The sequence below is a fragment of the Abrus precatorius genome, unplaced genomic scaffold, assembly GCF_003935025.1.
Source record: "Abrus precatorius isolate BTA unplaced genomic scaffold, Abrus_2018 Scaffold8, whole genome shotgun sequence".
NCBI lineage: Eukaryota > Viridiplantae > Streptophyta > Magnoliopsida > Fabales > Fabaceae > Abrus > Abrus precatorius.
The window spans coordinates 633,528-652,027 of NW_020874428.1; the positions used below are offsets into that span (position 1 = coordinate 633,528).

Here is an 18,500-nt window from a genome sequence, read left to right on the forward strand (position 1 = left end):
ATATAAAATAAAAAATATAATAATTATATTTTTAAAATAAGAATTCATTGAACATTTTTTATTTAAAAATGAAAGTAATTTATCAACATAAAAAATAAAAGATTTTATAATTATCAAAAATTATCTTGACTGCAAAAGTCTCTATCATATCGGATAGCATTCAGCAAGACAAGAGAAAGGTTGAGTATTTTATTTATTCATAAAATCTAGAAAACCTACCTCATGTTTCCATGGTTACTAAAAAATTCTCAAATTGCTCCAAATTGAACTTTTCAATAAATTTAAGAATAAAAAACTACACATCAACGATTGCGCGTTTTCTTTTCTTTCTTCTTTATTACTTTAATCCCAATAGGGATGAAGTGTTGATGTGACCAAATGAACCATTACCAAGAGATAGAGTTAATTATCTATCATTAATCTATCTTAATTAGGAGACTTTGACCAAATAAATAAATAAGAAACTACAAAATCAATTATTTCTTCTTTATTTATTATCACGATTTTCTTGCCTCTTGCAACATTTTCATTTCCATAACCGTAACAAAAAATGAAGTGTTAAATATATAATTTTATTTTGTAATTTTTTAAAAATAAACTTAATTGATTTTTAAATGTAAAAATAAAATTCTAAAATAAAGAGATACGCTATTGTTTATATTTCGTGATAAAATTATTATAATATCTATTTATGTATAATAATTTTTAATATTTTAACATGTATCTTATCCACAAGTTAAGAATATGATATATATAAGAATAGAAAGGCACATCAGTGAACAGCATGAGAGCATAAAACAAGAACATAAAGAATAGAGATTTTATCATTCTCAAAGGTCAATAAACAAAACAAAACCAAGTTAGTCATTAATATGAAGTACTGTCAAAAGCATTCTGCAGATATCAGTGCAAAACTTTATGATTCACGTGTACTTAAATCAAACATTTAATTGTATGTGACAATGGACCCTTATGCGGCTTTTCAAGCATTCAAGAGCCATTTTAATTGGAATCTAGCATATTCTAACAGACCCATGAGCAGAATTTTGAATAAATTAAATAATTCTTTTATAAGTTAAAAATAAATTTTTAAAAATTTTAGAAAATTTATATAAAAAACTTATAGAAAATAAAAAATATAAGTTATTTCTATTTTATTAATTTTTTTTTTTAAAGTTTAATCTCTAAAATCAAGCCCCATTAGCAGATAAGGTGATGTGCTATTATTAGAGTCACCTACGACAAGGCCAACTGGGATGGGGTCACAAAAGCCGAAATAAACGAGGTATGATTCTGGCACAATTTTATATTAATTAAATAATTTGTCATCTAAAATAATAATAAACTAACTTATGCTGTAGTTTGAAGTGATGATGATTTATTTACTTTAAGCATAGAACATTTATTTCTCGGTCTCATGAAAAATTCTCTGAAAATATTTACTATAAGGTTTTATTGTAATTTGGGCAAATGTATGTATGTGTATGTTGATGTTATGGTTGGACATTAAAAAGCTAGAACAAAATGAATATTAATAAATATAATTAAATTTCTCAAACTCCAATGGAATCATCACTACATGTTTTAACAATAGTAAAAATATACATCGTACATTTATTTATATCTCGTAACATGAAGAAAGCTTTGGCATAGAGCAAAAGTGAATTAAATGAGCTATGAATCATACTTGCACAGATCGTCAAATCCCATATACTCATGATTTTCAATCTTTCTTACCATTGCTATAATGCCGACTCCACCTAGCAAATGAAAAGAAAAGTTTATTAATTCAAGTGAATATAATATTATAATTGTAATTTTGGTTATAATATTTTAGTTTACGGGTAATTTTGTTTTTTTAACAATATAATAAAGATGTGATATATTCTATTTACTTGTTTATATAAATAAATATGTCACACCTTTAATATACTTTTATTCATTTTTAGATAAAATTTTGAGGTGGGAAACTTAATTAGAATAATTGAGAAATTAAAAAGACTAATACAAGCAATTAAAATTGAAAAAAAAGTGAACATTAAATAATAGAGAATGTACCTAGTGAAACGGCACTAACAAAGATTGTAAAAGCAAGAACAAAGATGATAAGAGATGCTCTCCCGAACAGGATGATTAGCTTTCTCACAACATGTTGTCCTACCAAGGCTGAAATAGCAGCCACTAGAATAAAGTATAAAGCTGTGCAAAAATCCACAAAATGCATAGGTTAGAGCAATTGAAAGTTATCCATTTTATTTGCCAAATTGGTACATAAATGAAAATTCTATTTAGTTTGAAGATTTTGGGCACAGACCATATGGAACTGGAAATCGTTTAAGGAGGTAGTATTCTACAACAGACATTGATGAGGAGAAGACCATGGCAAAGGTGGCTGTGGCACTTGCAACCTGCACATATCCCATCAAAACAATGAATCCAGTTTATTAAAAGTCCCAGTCCTACGACTGCCTTCATACATTAATTTTTTCTTTTCTATCGAAGAAGGAGGCTTTGAATTCTACATTAACACAAGTACAAGATTATTTCCTCAACAAATGTTTTTTTTTTTTTAATTAATTCTGACCATTTAAATAAAAATTTAGTTATCTATATTTATTCTTCTCATTATCATAATACCTAATATTTTTTTTTTCTAAAACACGTATATTTCATTAGAGTTAATTTTGTTTGAATCAGAAATAATTAGTATGAACAATAAAACTTTCCTTCCTGATTTGATACTTTTATGTTATTTACATTTTTTATTTTTATTAATAATTATTAAAAATTAGATATAAATTAAATAAAAAACTTTCAAATCAAGCCAAAGAATTTTTAGACTATACAGAATATTTTCTATATATAATATATATATATATATATATATATATATATATATATATAATATTTTATCAAAGGTGTGTGTTTCAAAACATTCTTAAGACTACAATTTACAACTCACTTGAGGGGGAACTCCAAGCTCCAAAAAGAGTGGTCCCATGACGAATCCTCCACCTATTCCCAACAAGCCACCAACTATTCCGGCAAGTATTCCAAAGGTACAATAGATAATTAACTGTTGAACACTGAAACTTTTTCCTTGATCTCCTACAGAAGAAATTACTCTCCATCCTTTATACAAAGCAATCGCCTCATATGCTGCTACCCCAACTGAAACTGGAATCTGCATAACAACAAAAACATACGCTTTAAGGAGTAAAACTATTTACAATAGCTGCTTTTATATTTAAAATATTAAGGAAACCAAACATATATGTATAAGGGTAATAATGCTTTGAGGCTAGATCACTCTTGACCAGAATTACCTGTAATATATTCAGTACCCAATATGTTGTGGAACATTTGGCTGTTTTGGTCTGTCTCCATTGTCAATAGGAAATGTTTGAGAGTCAGATTAGTAAGATTTCACGGTACAATTGATGATATATTATAGGATATATATAAAATTACAAACCATGACAATCTGTATTATAAGAAATGCAACCCAAACAAAAGCCAAAAGTCCAAACTCCTTCCAGTACACATTTTCAAGAACAGTCACCTGCAATATCTATAATTGATTAGATATGAAAACCACCCAACCCATAAAAACAAACTAGAGTATAGTGACCTCTTCTCTTTTGGTGTCCTTTGCAATGCCATTTTCAGATCCACTAGGAATTGGTTTGTATTCTATTTCAATCCTAGAACCTGTTAATGGGAAAATTGTAAACACTCTGACAACAAAACCAAAATGATCGAGGAGAACTTTATTATGTTTTGGTACATGTAATGAATAGCTTCTTAACTCACCATCATTTGACTCTTGTTGCCTAGCAGCTTCCTATATATAATGAAACAAGAGAGGTTTAGCCAATGAGCAATAAACCTTCACAGTGTTACTAGTTAAACTCCTGTGTAATCTTCAGAACACTTCTCATAATTATTAATCAATGGTAGATATATTAGAAAATCTTCATGAGTTCTTATAGTCACTTGGAGGATACAAATTAAATAACATACATTATTTTCTTGTAAGATACAGTATGTTACTTTAGCTGCATTTGTAATTTCAAAAACAAGTAGTGAAAACTCGTATACGTATAAATCAAATGATACCTCTTTCATTATGGTTTCCTTTTTCCATGTTTCCACACCTTTTAAGAATGCTTTTGTGGACGTTCCTGCAAACCATCAAGATGAGTCAAAGGTATAATAAAAGCAAAAATGACTAAACAAAGTCACAATTAAGCAAATTTGTTACCTAAAAAGAGAACAAGAAGTAAGAGAGTGACCATCCAGTCAGCAACTACAACATTGAAGGCCACTCCAATACTAATGCCAAGCATGAGCATTGGTTGAATGAGCAGTGCCAAATCATAGTCGATGATGGGCATATCCAATGTGGGATGTCTTAGTTTAAGATTATAGTAAACAGTTGACAAAGCTGCACCCATGATCATACCTGACACAAACAAAATACCTGATGAATCATGCCATTCTCAATTGGAAATTTTATGATGAATAAGTTCTTGTGAACTGCATTAGCTAAGTAGTATATAACAGGTTAAAACCAAACATAACTGTGTCCATTATTTAAACTACTGAATGTTTTCATTGTCTGGGTTATCAACTAAAATCAAAAGGCTGGAGAGCAAATTGAAGTGGAAGGGTAAAGAATCTTTCTCTCTCAAAGTAAGGGTGTTTACAATTTGATTTGTATCATATTTTAAATAATAAAAAGTCGTTTAATCTAATCATAAAAATAAACTATAGTTGAGTTTTTCCATGGAAATGTGAAGGAAAAAAGAAAAAAAAAACTACAGACAACTATAGTTCAGTTTGAATGGATTGACATACAATATCAAATTCAGTCCATTCTAGTAGGATTAAAAGTAATTTAAATCGACTTGGATGTTTCAAATTTTATATAACCATTTGAAAATATGAAGCAATATTAAATGAGTCTTAAAGTACATAGTAATCATAATAAAGATTAAATTATTAAATATTCGCAAAACAGATTAAAATTTCTTAAGAAAATACTGAAATAATTAAGCTGTATGATGTAGTTTTTTAAAATACATGTAAGTTCAATTTGAATTGAATTAGATTTAAAAATTAGAACTGAAATCCAGTCTAATTTAAGAAAACAATTAATTTTCAGTTTATTTTATTTTTAGTTTGGACATTTCGCATGAGGGAATGTGAGGCAGCAGGCACCGTTGTAAAAGAAAATTTTGAAAGATATAATAAATTAGTTTTTTTCTAATATATATATATATATATATATATATATATATATATATGTTTAAGTATTAAATCATGTGAAGTCATGTGTCAAAAACAGTACATAATATTAATTTGACGAGTTCTTGCATTCAAAAGTGATAACTAAAACTTATATTTACAAATAAGAGTTAAAATAATTACATGTTTTTTTAGGTAGAATTAGTTAATTAGTCCGCTAAATTATTTGTTTTCAGTTTAGTTCTTTAATTTGTATTTCTTTCATTTTAATCTTCTAAAGTTTTAATGCCTAACAAGTTACTTGTTCTTTCTGTCAGTTTTATTTAACTACATTAATATCTCCATCCAAACAAAGTTTCTTCCATTTTTACTCATTGAAAAATAGTATGGCCTTCTTTACCTCCATAGACTCACCTCCCCTTAATATAGATTTTTATGGAACGCTCGAAACTTTGACCATTATTTTACTTTTTTTCCTCCTTAACATAAGCCCTTACCTTCTTTCTTATGGAAGTGAGGCCATGAAAAACCCCAACCCACATCCACAATTATCACACGATCCCTTGGCCACCAACCAAATCATGCAATCTGAACAACAATAAGACACCAAACAACAACGACTCAAAAACTCTAAATATTTTTACTAAATAGTAAAAAAGAGAGAAATACGCAACTTTACTTATGACTTTCCTACTTTGGTGAGCCCTAAGGAACAAGCCCAACATACTCTAAAGGTGAGACTGCTATGGCGTTGGTGAGTATAAGGTTGAAGGTGACAGAAGGAGTTCCAATAAAAAAAAAATGCTCAAGTCACTACTCGCAGTAATAGAGTAACGGCAACTAATAGAGTTTGTACCTTAGTTAATGATGTAGCTGGTTATATAGGGTTTAAACATGGGTGACACATAAGTAACGTACTAGCAAGTTTAATATAGTTTAATGGTAGAAGGTTTATTTCCCATAGGGTGACGTGCGAGACCTCTTAGGTGTATTCCCCTATATCAAACATGTAGAGTGTTGGCTGCGCTTGTGCAATAGTAGACCCAAAACGAAATATTTGGCTCAATATTGGGCTGCAAGTGGCCTAAGATGCTTGGTTTATGAACCTATGAAAATTTCCTCACTTAATGGCGGCAAGTATTTCATTCTTTTTATAAATAATTTTATAAGGATGAATTAACTTTACTTTCTTTAATAGAAATACAAAGTTTTGTTTTAAGAAGTTTTAAGACCTTTGTTGAACTTAATGTATTTTGCAATGATTTGAGAGAGCACCAACTTATAGTGATTTGTTTACACCTTACCTCCTTCCTCCCATCAACAAAATGGGGTAGTAAAGAGAAAGAATATATCAATTCTTGAAATGTTTAGATGGATGATATTTTTTAGAGAAATTGCCAAAGTCCTTCTAAGTGGAAGTAGTGATTGTAAACTTTCAAAATACCTTTCTACAAGGGTTATATAAGGCACTAGAACTATTGAAGCTTGGGGAGGTATCAGGCCATTTATTAAACACATAAAGGTATTTGGTTCACCTTGCTACAAACGCATATATCAAATGTGAAATGAAATAAACTAAATGAGACGACAGAAGGAGGCATTTGAACAAGCTACATGTCAGAATTTAAAGGTTATAAAAAGTCTATGACATTAGTTCAGTTAGAGTTTTTATTAGTAAAAATGTTAGGATGGACAAAGATGCTTATTAGAATTAAGAAAATCTTAAGTTGAAAGGTAATAGATTTTACCTTTTATTGAAGAGTAGAATTTATTGTATGCGGTGCGAGTTAATAAAATCAAGGAGTGGAATCAAGCAATGAAAGATGAGATAACCATTATTCAAAACATAGTGGTTATGGGATGAAACTAAACTCCAACGAATAAATAAACAAGTAAACTTAAGAATTAACATTTGATTGATAAATGTAAAAGCAAAGATGCCATTCAAATTAAATGGGTCTATACAGAGTGAAACTAAACTCCAACGAATTAACTATTCACAATATTTCACGTGATTCTAAATAGTTAGAAGGCAAAAGGAATTGACTGCTCATAATATTTTTACATTTTTCAATTTATCTTTAAATGATGAATTTAAATCCGATTTCTATCATTCTTCAACCCTTGCTTTCATTTAAACTTCCATGCTATCTGTTCACTTTCTAATCTTCTAATCTTTATTTCATGCTATCTGTTCACTCTTCTAATCAGCAACATAATATAATATGAATTTACTTAACTTTATTCAACTCATTAAAAATTTTGAATGTTTGAAGGAAAAGGTAAAAATACAGAATTTGAAGAAGAAGAAAAAGAAGGAAAAGAAAGACTAAACTTTTTATTTAGATGTTTAATATTGAAAAGAGAGAGTAAAGAGAGTTTACCAATATGAATAATATTATTACTTTTTATATATTTTTTTATTCATATTTTTTATTTTTAAAAATAAAAATAAATATTTTCTCTTTCTAAAAATTAAATAATTTTAAAATTAATATTTTTATTTTTATAATTTTTTTTAAACAAATTCACTTAAAAAATAATATATTTTTCAAAAAATAGAATTATAATCGTAAAATAACAACAAAAAAGTGTGAAAGAGAGAAAAACCATCAGGAGGCTTAAAAAAATCAATATTAAGATGGTCATTGAAAATTTATAAAAATTTCTAATTTTTTTCTCTTAATTAAGTAACTTTTAAATAAGAGTTAAAACTCACTAACTTCTTTCTTCTCTTCTCTTCTCCTCCTCTTCTAAACATGACATTCAAACATAGCATTAATCTTTTGTATTATTGTTGAATTGCATTGTTAGCATATTATTATTTTTTATTCTTTTATTTTATTACGTTACAGTGAGATATATGTACAGATTTGATAAATAAATTTGAAAAATTTATATTTATATTATAGCAAAAAGAATTTATATTTTAATAATAATTTTTGAAACATAAAAACACACATACACATTATTAGAATATTCAAATTAAATAAGATAAAATTGAGAAGAGTATACACTTTTTAAATTTTTTTAAAGTTATTTTTATTAAAATTAATGAATATATACAAGACTAATAGATTAAAGTATTATTTTTATTAATTTTATATCAATTTAATTACTTTTTTATATTCTTCTCAAGATATTAATAATTTATTAATTTTTAAAATAATAAACGTTGCTTTTTTAACTCATAATTAAAAATAAAAACCGCTCATAATTATTAATAACTATTATTTTAACCACTTTAAAGAATAATATTTTTATTAACCTAAGCTTTTATATAATTTTAATGATAAGCTTGTCTATACTAAAGTGCATGTAAACTGGGGGAAGGCATAACCCAATATAGTATTTACAGTACCCTCTTACATTTTGAGACAGCGGTGGACGATTTTTGATCGAAGGCAACGATAAGGCTGAGCATGGGAACAAATATGCCACCGCCGCCAACACCGCCGACACTTCCAAACGCTGCTCCAAAAAATCCAATCATCGTTCCCATAACAATTCTCCACCCAAATTCCATTTCCTGCAACAGTTATATATAAATTAATCAATGAACAATTAATATATCTACAGTGTTTTTACTGCAATCATATATCAAATTTAACTGTTAGAAAAAAAATGAAGGAATAACTCACCGGCCACACGTGTTGATAACTTGATTCCCCAGGTTGCCATAAGAAATTAACAACACTGTTAAGGAAACTCAGTTCATGTGTCTGCGTTTCGTTGAACATTTCTCCTTCTACCTTTGGAATCGTTCTTTCAGCCCACACACTCATGAAAGCCAACGCAAAGTGTAACATCACAACCCACATCGATTTCATCTTTTTTTAAACCAGTTCTATTTTTTAAAATAGTTACTATGTCAGAACCCAAATTTAATTTGCTCCGTTTGGCAAGCTAGAAATCGAGACAATGAATCGAAGAAAAGGGTGGTACATGAATTGCAAGGTAACAATGAAATCGATTTTCAAGGAAGATAGACATAAACAACAATGGAAAATACGAAATTAATGTTTAAAAAGGAAAGTAAAACGACGAAAAACCAAAGGATGGAGAATGTATAACAATGATCACAAAGTAATAGCACTGATTAAAGAAGACCCACGTGCCAGCTGCTCCAGAATCATGGACCCAGACAGGACAGTGACAATAATAATAAGGTAGTGTCCATTTCCAACGTTGGACGAAGATAAGCTATAAGGTAAGGTTAGCATTTTTCTCGCCACTTTTGAGAATTTAAAAAATAATTTATTAAATAATTTTATATCTTTTTACCTTTTTTACATACAAATTATGTTAATTATCAATGAGTAAAATAGTAAACAATTTTTATGTTTTTAAGAGAGAACTTTACTGCTCATGCTCAAATAAGACTAGACGAAAGAAATAATTTTATTTAACATAAAATTAATTTAAAAGCCTAAAAAATTAAAAAAAATTGCATAAATGGAATTTTTTGTGTCACAAGTGCAACTTTCAAACGATGAATAATTCATTATATTATTATCCTTCTGCTTAGAGATAGCAATGGATAAAGTACCTGATGGACACCTGCAAAATTTACCCACAATGAGTAGGGTATTTACCCGTTATACGGGTATGGGTGTGGGTAATACCCACAAATTTTAATGGGTATCTAAGTACCCACCCCACCTCATACTTGCATATATATATATATATGCTTGAACTTTATTCTACAATTATGCATTGAATTTTTGTATTATTATATTACTTATGTGAAATTATATAAGATTAATATAAAAATATATTTAATAATAAAGTAAACCAAAAAATTTATTTTGGTTTATATTTTTAATAGAAAAATTTATTTACTATTTTATATCATTTAATTAGGCTAACACAATTTAATTATTACATAGTTAATATGAGATTGACTTTTTTTAAAATATTATTTATATATGACACACATAAAATATTTTTTACACAAATATTTTTGTTAATAAAATCATATTGATGTTTAAATCATAAAGTGAATGATAAATTATAAATATATTATAAATATTTTATAAATTTTACAATCACCTACTATTACCGTAAACTTATTATTTTTTAATAATATTTAAATTTTATTTTTATATTTTAATTTAAAATAATATTTTTCTATGCAACATATGTATTACAAGTACAACTATAATCTATTGAATCTAAATAATATTATTCTTACTATTTATTCACATTCAAAGAAGTTTTTGAAAAGATATAAATATAAAAAATTATTGTTAATTTTTATTTGTTAATTTTTTTAAGATAAAAAAGTATATTTTTTTTAATATACACGTATATTTCTTTATTATAAAATTTTATTGTAACTATTTATCTTTTATTCAATTTTTTTTTAATTTAAATACATTATAAATATTTAATTCACTAAAATAATTTTTCAAAAATTTATATTTTTGATAAAATACTTTCGTATAGTATATGAGTTAAAAAATACTAGTATTAATATATATATATATATATATATATATATAAATTATATTATATTATTTTAATTAAATCTATTATTTTTCTTATAATTTCAAATTCAAAAGTTAAAAAAAAATATTTTATGTATTAACTTTCTGTTGTTAGTATTGAATTTCTCTACTCTAACTCTATTCTCATTCTCAATATCTGTCTTACTAAAACTTAATAACTATGAAATGTTATTCATTAGAGTTAGTTGTTAATGCCACAAGAGGTTATTAAGTGATCCCACACGAAGGGACAACCTTGTACAGATCTATTTCGTTGTAGCTCTAACATTACCAATCAATCAAATCTCACACAAGATAGGATTATCACTGACAAATAACTTTTGTGTTTAGTTTTGCTTATTGTTTCTAAGAATTTTAGTTTAAAAAATTATTATATTAAGATACATTTAACATTTATGATCTTTGAATATTTGTTTTTTTTATCTATGTTTGTACCTTATTCGGCAACTACATATTGAATTTTTGTATTATTATGCTACTTATGTGAAGTTATATAAACATATTTTTTTTTATAAATATTTTTTTCTCAAATAAGCGCGGGTATGCGGGTACCCAGAGGGTACGGGTACGAGCATTAATGTTCATACCCACGTGAGTATGGGATCAGGTACGAGTATTTTTTTTAAACATGGATATGAGGATGGGTACTGTAGTACTCTACCCATTGCCATCTCTACTTCTTCTTTGTTAATGTGTTTTTATTATATTTGAAAACAGGGAAAACGTTTGGCCATGAGTGAAGGGCTTAACAGACATTACGTCTAAGAAACTAAGAATATCAGAGTCATATAATTTGGATTCCGAACACTTCTTTAGAAATTTATGGCTTATGATTATGTCTCACAACATTATAAGCACCGTAACAGAGCACCCTCGATACGCGTTCCGTTACTCGTTAAATGTAAAACGATTAGTTCTTTAAATTTAAATATTTTTATTTGACATATAGTACTAATTAGTGTTCTTAAAACACTTGTTCATTAAAGAATAAAAGTAATAAAAAAATTATAAAAAATATATAACAAAAATACTTTTTAAATGATCTTTAATATAATTTAATAATTTTTTTTAATAAAATTTATCATCCCTCCCCGTTTCTTTGAAAACCTCCTTACAATTTAAAACAACTCTTAAATAACCTTAGAACGTGCGGTAAAGTTCTATTATCTCTGCCTTAAAAAGAGACACTGTATTATCTTATGAGAAATTATATTGGTCCAAAATTTATATTAAAAATTATATAATAAAAAGATAAAAAGTATTATTATTATGAATTTATTATATGAATAAGTTGTTTTTTTAGTTATTTTATTAAGGATTTGTTAACATCAACTTTTGTCTTAAGACCTGAGTTTAAATATTCACAAATAAAAAAATTATAAAAAAATACATAATTATTATATTAAAATTATAAAAATATAATAAATACTATTCTTTCTAATAAAATTTTAGTATTATTAGCTGAATTTATCTTTAATGTTAAAGGCTGAGATTAACAAAAAAAATTTATTAAATATTAAACTTTACACTGATATTGTATTAAAAAATTATATTAGTTATGTAGCAGTACGAAAAATATCTTAATATAATCAAATCGCCTAAGTTTACAAGTGTAAGATAATTATAAAAACTTATCTAATATTCTTGATAAAGAGAAATTATATGCAACGAGTAACTTATTACAATTTAATATAAATGTCAATATATATTTCACAAAAATAGAAGTGAGCATCAATAAATATTAATAAACTGAAATTATATTTTCATTTTTTATAACTGATTCAATAATTTTTTATATAGTATTAAAATATTTAAGTATTTTTATCATAAATAAATAATTTGTTTCTTTTATTTTAATAGAATGTTACAATTATAGTCTAATATTATATATATATATATATATATATATATTAATAAAAGTAAATAATTGTACTCTATATGTATAAAGCAATTAATTTTATTACAAATCTTACTTAAATTTATGAAATCCTCACCATTCATGACGAGTCAACGTGATGTGGGGTGCCCCAAAATGGGAATTTGGGCAATAAACATCACCAATGAAAGCAGTTGAATCTGAACTGTCAAGAATGGTGTAATGATATACAAATGCATTATTGAAGGGAGAAAATGGCAGTGAAATCAACATTTTCTTCTCGCAGAGTAGATAGGGGAGAATTAAAGACACCTTTTGATCACAGAAATAAACATTACAAGAGTTAAATCTATACATTTTTAAATTATACTTGATAACTTCTAATACTCATTAAATTTATACATTTTTAAAATGCTTTAGTTAGTATTTTTGGTAAAATGGTCCAAATGGTACTTCTGGTTAAAACTCTAATACAATTGATTTTTTTAATTGAAGTACTCTTTAACTAATAGAATTATAACTACTTTAATGAGTTTTTTTTAAAAAAAATTGATAGTTTCTTAGTCAAATTATAAGTCTTTTAACATTACTACATGTCTTTGATACAGTCCAATCATTAAATTAGATTATTTAATTTAATTATTTTTTTATAATAAAATCTATTGTTCTCTTTCTACTTAGGGTTACACATGAAATTATTCTAACGGTTAATTTTATGTTAATAAATAATTTGATTAATAATTTAGTTAAAAAAATATTAATACATTCTAATTCTAATTTTTAAAATATTAGAAGAATTATATCCGTTAATTTAAAAAATTATAAAATATTTTTTCAAATCTATTAATATAACAAGCATTTTATTTTTTAATATATATGTGCACTTAGTCGATGAGACAGTTATTGAATTAACTCACTAACTTAAAATGTTAATGATCAATGTTTAAGTCACTTTTCTAGTTAAACTACTGCCTTAATTAATATTTTAGTGAAATCATTGAACTTTTAACTAGTATGTTAAGTAATGGACACAGCAAATTTTGTGGTTGAATTTTAACTTGAATGAACGTATGGATAGGCGAAGGTGAGATGTACAATAATGACCCACTTGAAGTTGAGATAAAATTAAGGGTGGCATATTTATAAAAGGAACTTTAACATTAAGGTTAGTGTTTATTCTAAGAGAATAATTGTAGAGGAACAGATCATGTACCTCCTATCTCATGACCCATTGCTGGTCTTTAGAGACATCATGTTCATGACAGAGAGAGTTATATATGTCCAAAAACAAAGGGTGGTTGAGTTTACTTGGCTTTGGGGCATGCAACGCTGGCTTTGGGTACCTTCACGTGCTTATTTTTATAAATGTTAATGAAACAAAACTTAAAAGCAGAACAGAAGGTACTTACTTGTTTTTTTCATCAGATGCTTCTTGCTTTGTTGGCTTAGTAAACATTTTGATCTTTTAAAAATTTGTAAAGTTTGATTCTGGTTTCCTATGTCGCCTTGGTCAAAAGATTAGGCATATGATTGTCATTTTCTGCCCTTTTCATTGTGTGGTTTGCATTTGGAGATTAAAAAATTAAGTGTAAACTTGAGTGTGAAGTGTAATTATTGCATTAGGGTTTGGTTATCCTTAACAGTTAATATGCACGGCCACGTATATAGGTCCCCTGTGGTAGACACCATTTCATTCCTCAAAATAATTATTAGTGAGTGCGACAAAGATGCTTCAGTTGTGGTCTTGTGGACCAAACTCGCAACTCTCTTTTCATTTCATTTCAATCACTTCTATAATTCTTTTCTGAAATTTTCATTTTCAGTTGTTCAATATTACTATGCTACATATAAATTCAATATTTTGTAATTTAATTTCCTAATTCTTAAACAGAAAAACCCTTAATCATCACAACTAGAGACAAAACAGATTTTTCAAAAAATCAATCTAAATTTAACTTAAATTTATTTTTTAAAATAAAACTAATTTATCGTAAGCACTGTTGCATTAAATTAGTATATTTTAAGAAGATTTTAATAATATTTATTAACTATATTATATTTTATAAAAATTTATAAAATATTTATTATTATTTTTAATAAATGGAGTTGATAATGAAAATTTAAATTAAAACTTACAAAAATAAAAATTAATAATATAAATAATAATAAAATTATTATGTTATAATATTTTAAAAATTTAAAAATAAACATAAATATAAAAATAATAGTAATAATTAATTTAAAAATATTTTTTATATTTTAATATCTTTAATATAATAATAATTATATTTTAAAATATTATTTAAATATTTAATTTTAATTATAAAATTAAGATTAATAAAAAATATTAATTATAAAATGTAATAAAAATAAAATAATATAGCACAGAGATTTAATAAATAAATATATAAAATAATAATTTTATACATATGAATTTAAACAAAAAAGTAGTTTTAAAAATTAATTTAAAATACTAAATTAATCACATAAATATAATTAATTTAACATAAATTTAAATTTTTAAAATTAATTTAACAGTAATTATGATGTAAATTTATAAAACTAGATTTTTTTTCCAGTCCTAATGGCCAGGTTTCATGAAAACGTCACGCATGTCGGCGGATGAAGTAGACCTGCCGCATGATTGAATGCATTTACAAAATATACTGTTACTGTCATTTCAATTTTTTTTTAAAATTTTTATAATAAACTAATAATATTGAAGCAAAAAAAATATGACATTATTCAAACTATAATATTTTAAATTAGAATAGAAATAAATACTCTGTTAGAGTTATAATAGACACTCAAAAAAAAATTTATAACTGAATTTTATTGAAAGAAGTTCTTGTTGCATGTGTTTGGTTTAAAGTTGACTCAAATAAATTTTAATAAAAATAATTTTACGTTGTTAAATAAAGAAATAATATATAAAAATTAATTTTAAATTAATTTCTGGTTTAAATATGTGATTGTTCCTTTAAATAAATACATTTTGTAATAAATTCTTATAAATTTTTTGTTAGAATTTAATTTGTAGAAATATTTGATAGTTTTTAATGCAAGAATTGTTGCAATTTTCTTAAAATAATATTTTATATTTTTTATATTTATTGTTGTTAAATGTTATATTTTTATAACTTTCCTATAATTAATATAATGATAAATTTTAACTTTAAATAGAAGTAAAATTGATAAAATATAACTAAAATTTTAAAAATTATAAATTTTTATTAGAAATTGCTTAAATGAGTTAAAAATCACTGAAGAAAAAAAATGCATTAATACCTGCCTAAATATTAAAAATAAAAAATGATAAATATAAACATCTTCATATCACAAGTTTAAAAAATAATTATTAAACAAGTAGAAATAACTCAAATTAATCCACACGTTATAGCTGTCGTGAAATGCAAAAAAATCAATCTTTAATAGTTATGTAGTAAATAGTAACCACACAATCAAACTACAAGAAAATAGTTTACAAAATAATGCACCAAACACAATTATTCAAGAAAATAATTCACATATCATTATCAGAAGATAGTGTTCACACACAAAATAAATGACCAATTGTCCCATTCACTCTTGATTCAACGTCCTCATGAACATCTTCATCTACCTGTCAAAAACAAAAAATTTATACAAATGATTGTAATTAAAAATAAGATGATAATTAAATTTAAACTAAAAAATATTACCATTTAAAAAAAAAATGTAATTTCGATACTTGTTTAAAACAAGTAAGCCAATTCTAAACGTAGACTCGGTCAATAGTAGTAATAGGAAAGCTCACAAAAATACAAGCCATTATTGATAACTCTGAAAAACGATTATGAGTATCTCTTCATCACTGTAGCACATCCAATTTTTTATATTAATCAAATTTGAATTTGATTTGTCCAAATGAGCATCAACTTGAGACCTTCCAATTTTAATTGCAAGTCATTGATTGTGAATTTTCAATTTCTAGCATATAATAGAAGGACACAAAAATAAATTGCTAAAAAATAAACAATTTTTGTCAGCTTTTAGTGACTCTAATCTTGCTGATAATTAGGAATTCAGATTCAGTTCAATTTTAACAAGAACACGTCGTTGAGATCCACCATATGCATGCTTGCTCAAGGAGCCAACATAACCCTCTCTTGTGACTCATGAGACCTTGCTAGCTAGAATCATGAGCTATTATGCAGATTCAATATAATTATCACGGCAACTCATTTTCTACGTGTAAAACTTTTTTCATCTTAATATAATCAAAATGTTTTGATTTTCACATTGATAGGATCTATTTTTATAAGTTCTAAGGTTTATATTTCAAAATTAATTTTAAAAAATAGAGGACTAAAATTAAATTTAATCGTATTTATAAGAAATTAAATCACATTTAAGCTTATGTGTTTTTATATACTAAAGATTAATGAAGTGATTAAAATCCAAAACCCAAATATAGCTGTTAATTAATTCAAGAAAATATTTAAAATTATAAAATAATGCATAATTAATTTAAAGGAAACTATGGGAATGAAATCAAGAAAATTATTAATTTCTTATTCCTTAGTCGCTTCTTATGGGAAGACAGTAGTAATCGAGGGATGTAATGAAAGACCTAGAAAATGTATTTAATGAGGCAACTTTTTCACTAATATAAGAAATAATAAAAATAATAATTTAAATTACAGTGTCTGCTTAATCTTTTAAAAAATGGTTTAAAATTGTTAAAAAAAATTGAAGGATTATGAATAATTTTGTGAGATATTTTAAAAGATACGCTTAATATATTTAAAAGTTGTCATACAAACCAAAATAAATCTTACTAAAATCTATTCCATATTCTAAACCCTAAATCTTAAACCTAAAAATTTATCCGTCCAAACCTTTATTTACCCAAAAAAAAAAAAAAAACTACACAGTCTATTATTTTATATAAAAAAATTGCAATGCTATAAATAAATACATGTAAACGAAATTGAGCCTTGATATAACAGTTGAAATTGAATCAAAGACTAGGTCACAAATCCTGGTCATGGATCAACCTTGCAAAAGATAGGTAAGGATGTCTACTTTAGACTCACATTTTTAACCACAAAAAATATATACCAAGCTAACTTGGAGAGCTTCCTTCCCCTTTTGCAGCCTTTTTCACCTTTACGAGTTTTCTTCTTCTTCTGTATGAAGATTTTTCATCTTTGTATGATTTTTTATTCATAATAGGTGGATTTTCCCCTCTTTTGTGAGAGTTTGTTTGATTTTTTTCTACCATTTTATATTTTTCTGAGTCCTTTTTATCTTACAATCATCTTTCTTCTCATCCATCCATCGTGTCCTTCATGTCACTGTCTTTTTTTTACATCACATTCCTTTCTGGCATTCGAATCTGTTGAAGTATTCTATTAGCTAACTTTTTATTGTCGGAACACCGTTGTGCAACATTATTTAAAATTTTTATCATCTCTACTATAAAGGTTCAGTGCTAATCCGAAAGGAGGAAAAAAAACCATTTTGATTTTCTAGGACTCAATAGGGTTTCTTTTTATGAGAAAAGAATGTGATTTTAAGAGCATGTTTGATTTACTTTTTAAAAATAGTTTTGATTTTAAAAATAAATCGTAGAAAATCTTGTGATTTAGCATTTTTACTTTTGGAAGTGTCTTTCGACTTTTGGTCTACGATAATCTCTTCAACAAAAGAAAACAAGAGTGAGACATCCATCACTTACATTGACCGAAAAACAAAAAGACATCCCACATAGAAACTCAATAAACCAGGCTGCCCCTTTTTTGTGAAAAAAATAAAAAGAAGAAAAGAATCTTTGCACACACAAAAAAAAAATACCTCAGTTTATTTGCTTAAAAAAAATT

The 18,500-nt window shown here is 25.8% G+C and overlaps 1 protein-coding gene across 2 annotated transcripts; it reads right to left on the minus strand.

Moving 5' to 3' along the window:
• Nucleotides 1-1,518: 1,518 nt before the first annotated feature.
• On the minus strand, nucleotides 1,519-9,310 carry LOC113847184 (sulfite exporter TauE/SafE family protein 3-like). Of its 2 annotated transcripts, none has more exons than XM_027476112.1 (12): nucleotides 8,892-9,310; nucleotides 8,620-8,779; nucleotides 4,265-4,465; nucleotides 4,120-4,184; nucleotides 3,814-3,844; nucleotides 3,632-3,711; nucleotides 3,476-3,562; nucleotides 3,327-3,377; nucleotides 2,963-3,184; nucleotides 2,315-2,408; nucleotides 2,059-2,199; nucleotides 1,519-1,760 (listed from the first exon to the last, which is right to left on the minus strand). In XM_027476112.1, exons 1-12 carry the CDS (start codon nucleotides 9,078-9,080, stop codon nucleotides 1,675-1,677), a joined length of 1,407 nt encoding a protein of 468 aa, XP_027331913.1. In that variant the 5' UTR covers nucleotides 9,081-9,310; the 3' UTR covers nucleotides 1,519-1,674. The 2 variants fall into 2 exon arrangements, with proteins under 2 accessions (XP_027331913.1, XP_027331914.1); XM_027476113.1 differs by having other exon boundaries at nucleotides 1,529-1,760; nucleotides 2,078-2,199.
• Nucleotides 9,311-18,500: the final 9,190 nt, after the last annotated feature.

Coding starts and splice junctions, on each gene's coding strand:
- LOC113847184 (XM_027476112.1), bottom strand. CDS start 9,080: ATGAAATCGATGTGGGTTGTGATGTTACACTTTGCGTTGGCTTTCATG. Junction 3,563..3,631: donor AGGACACCAAAAGAGAAGAG/GTCACTATACTC, acceptor TAGATATTGCAG/GTGACTGTTCTTGAAAATGT. Junction 3,185..3,326: donor GGGTACTGAATATATTACAG/GTAATTCTGGTC, acceptor GTTGTTATGCAG/ATTCCAGTTTCAGTTGGGGT.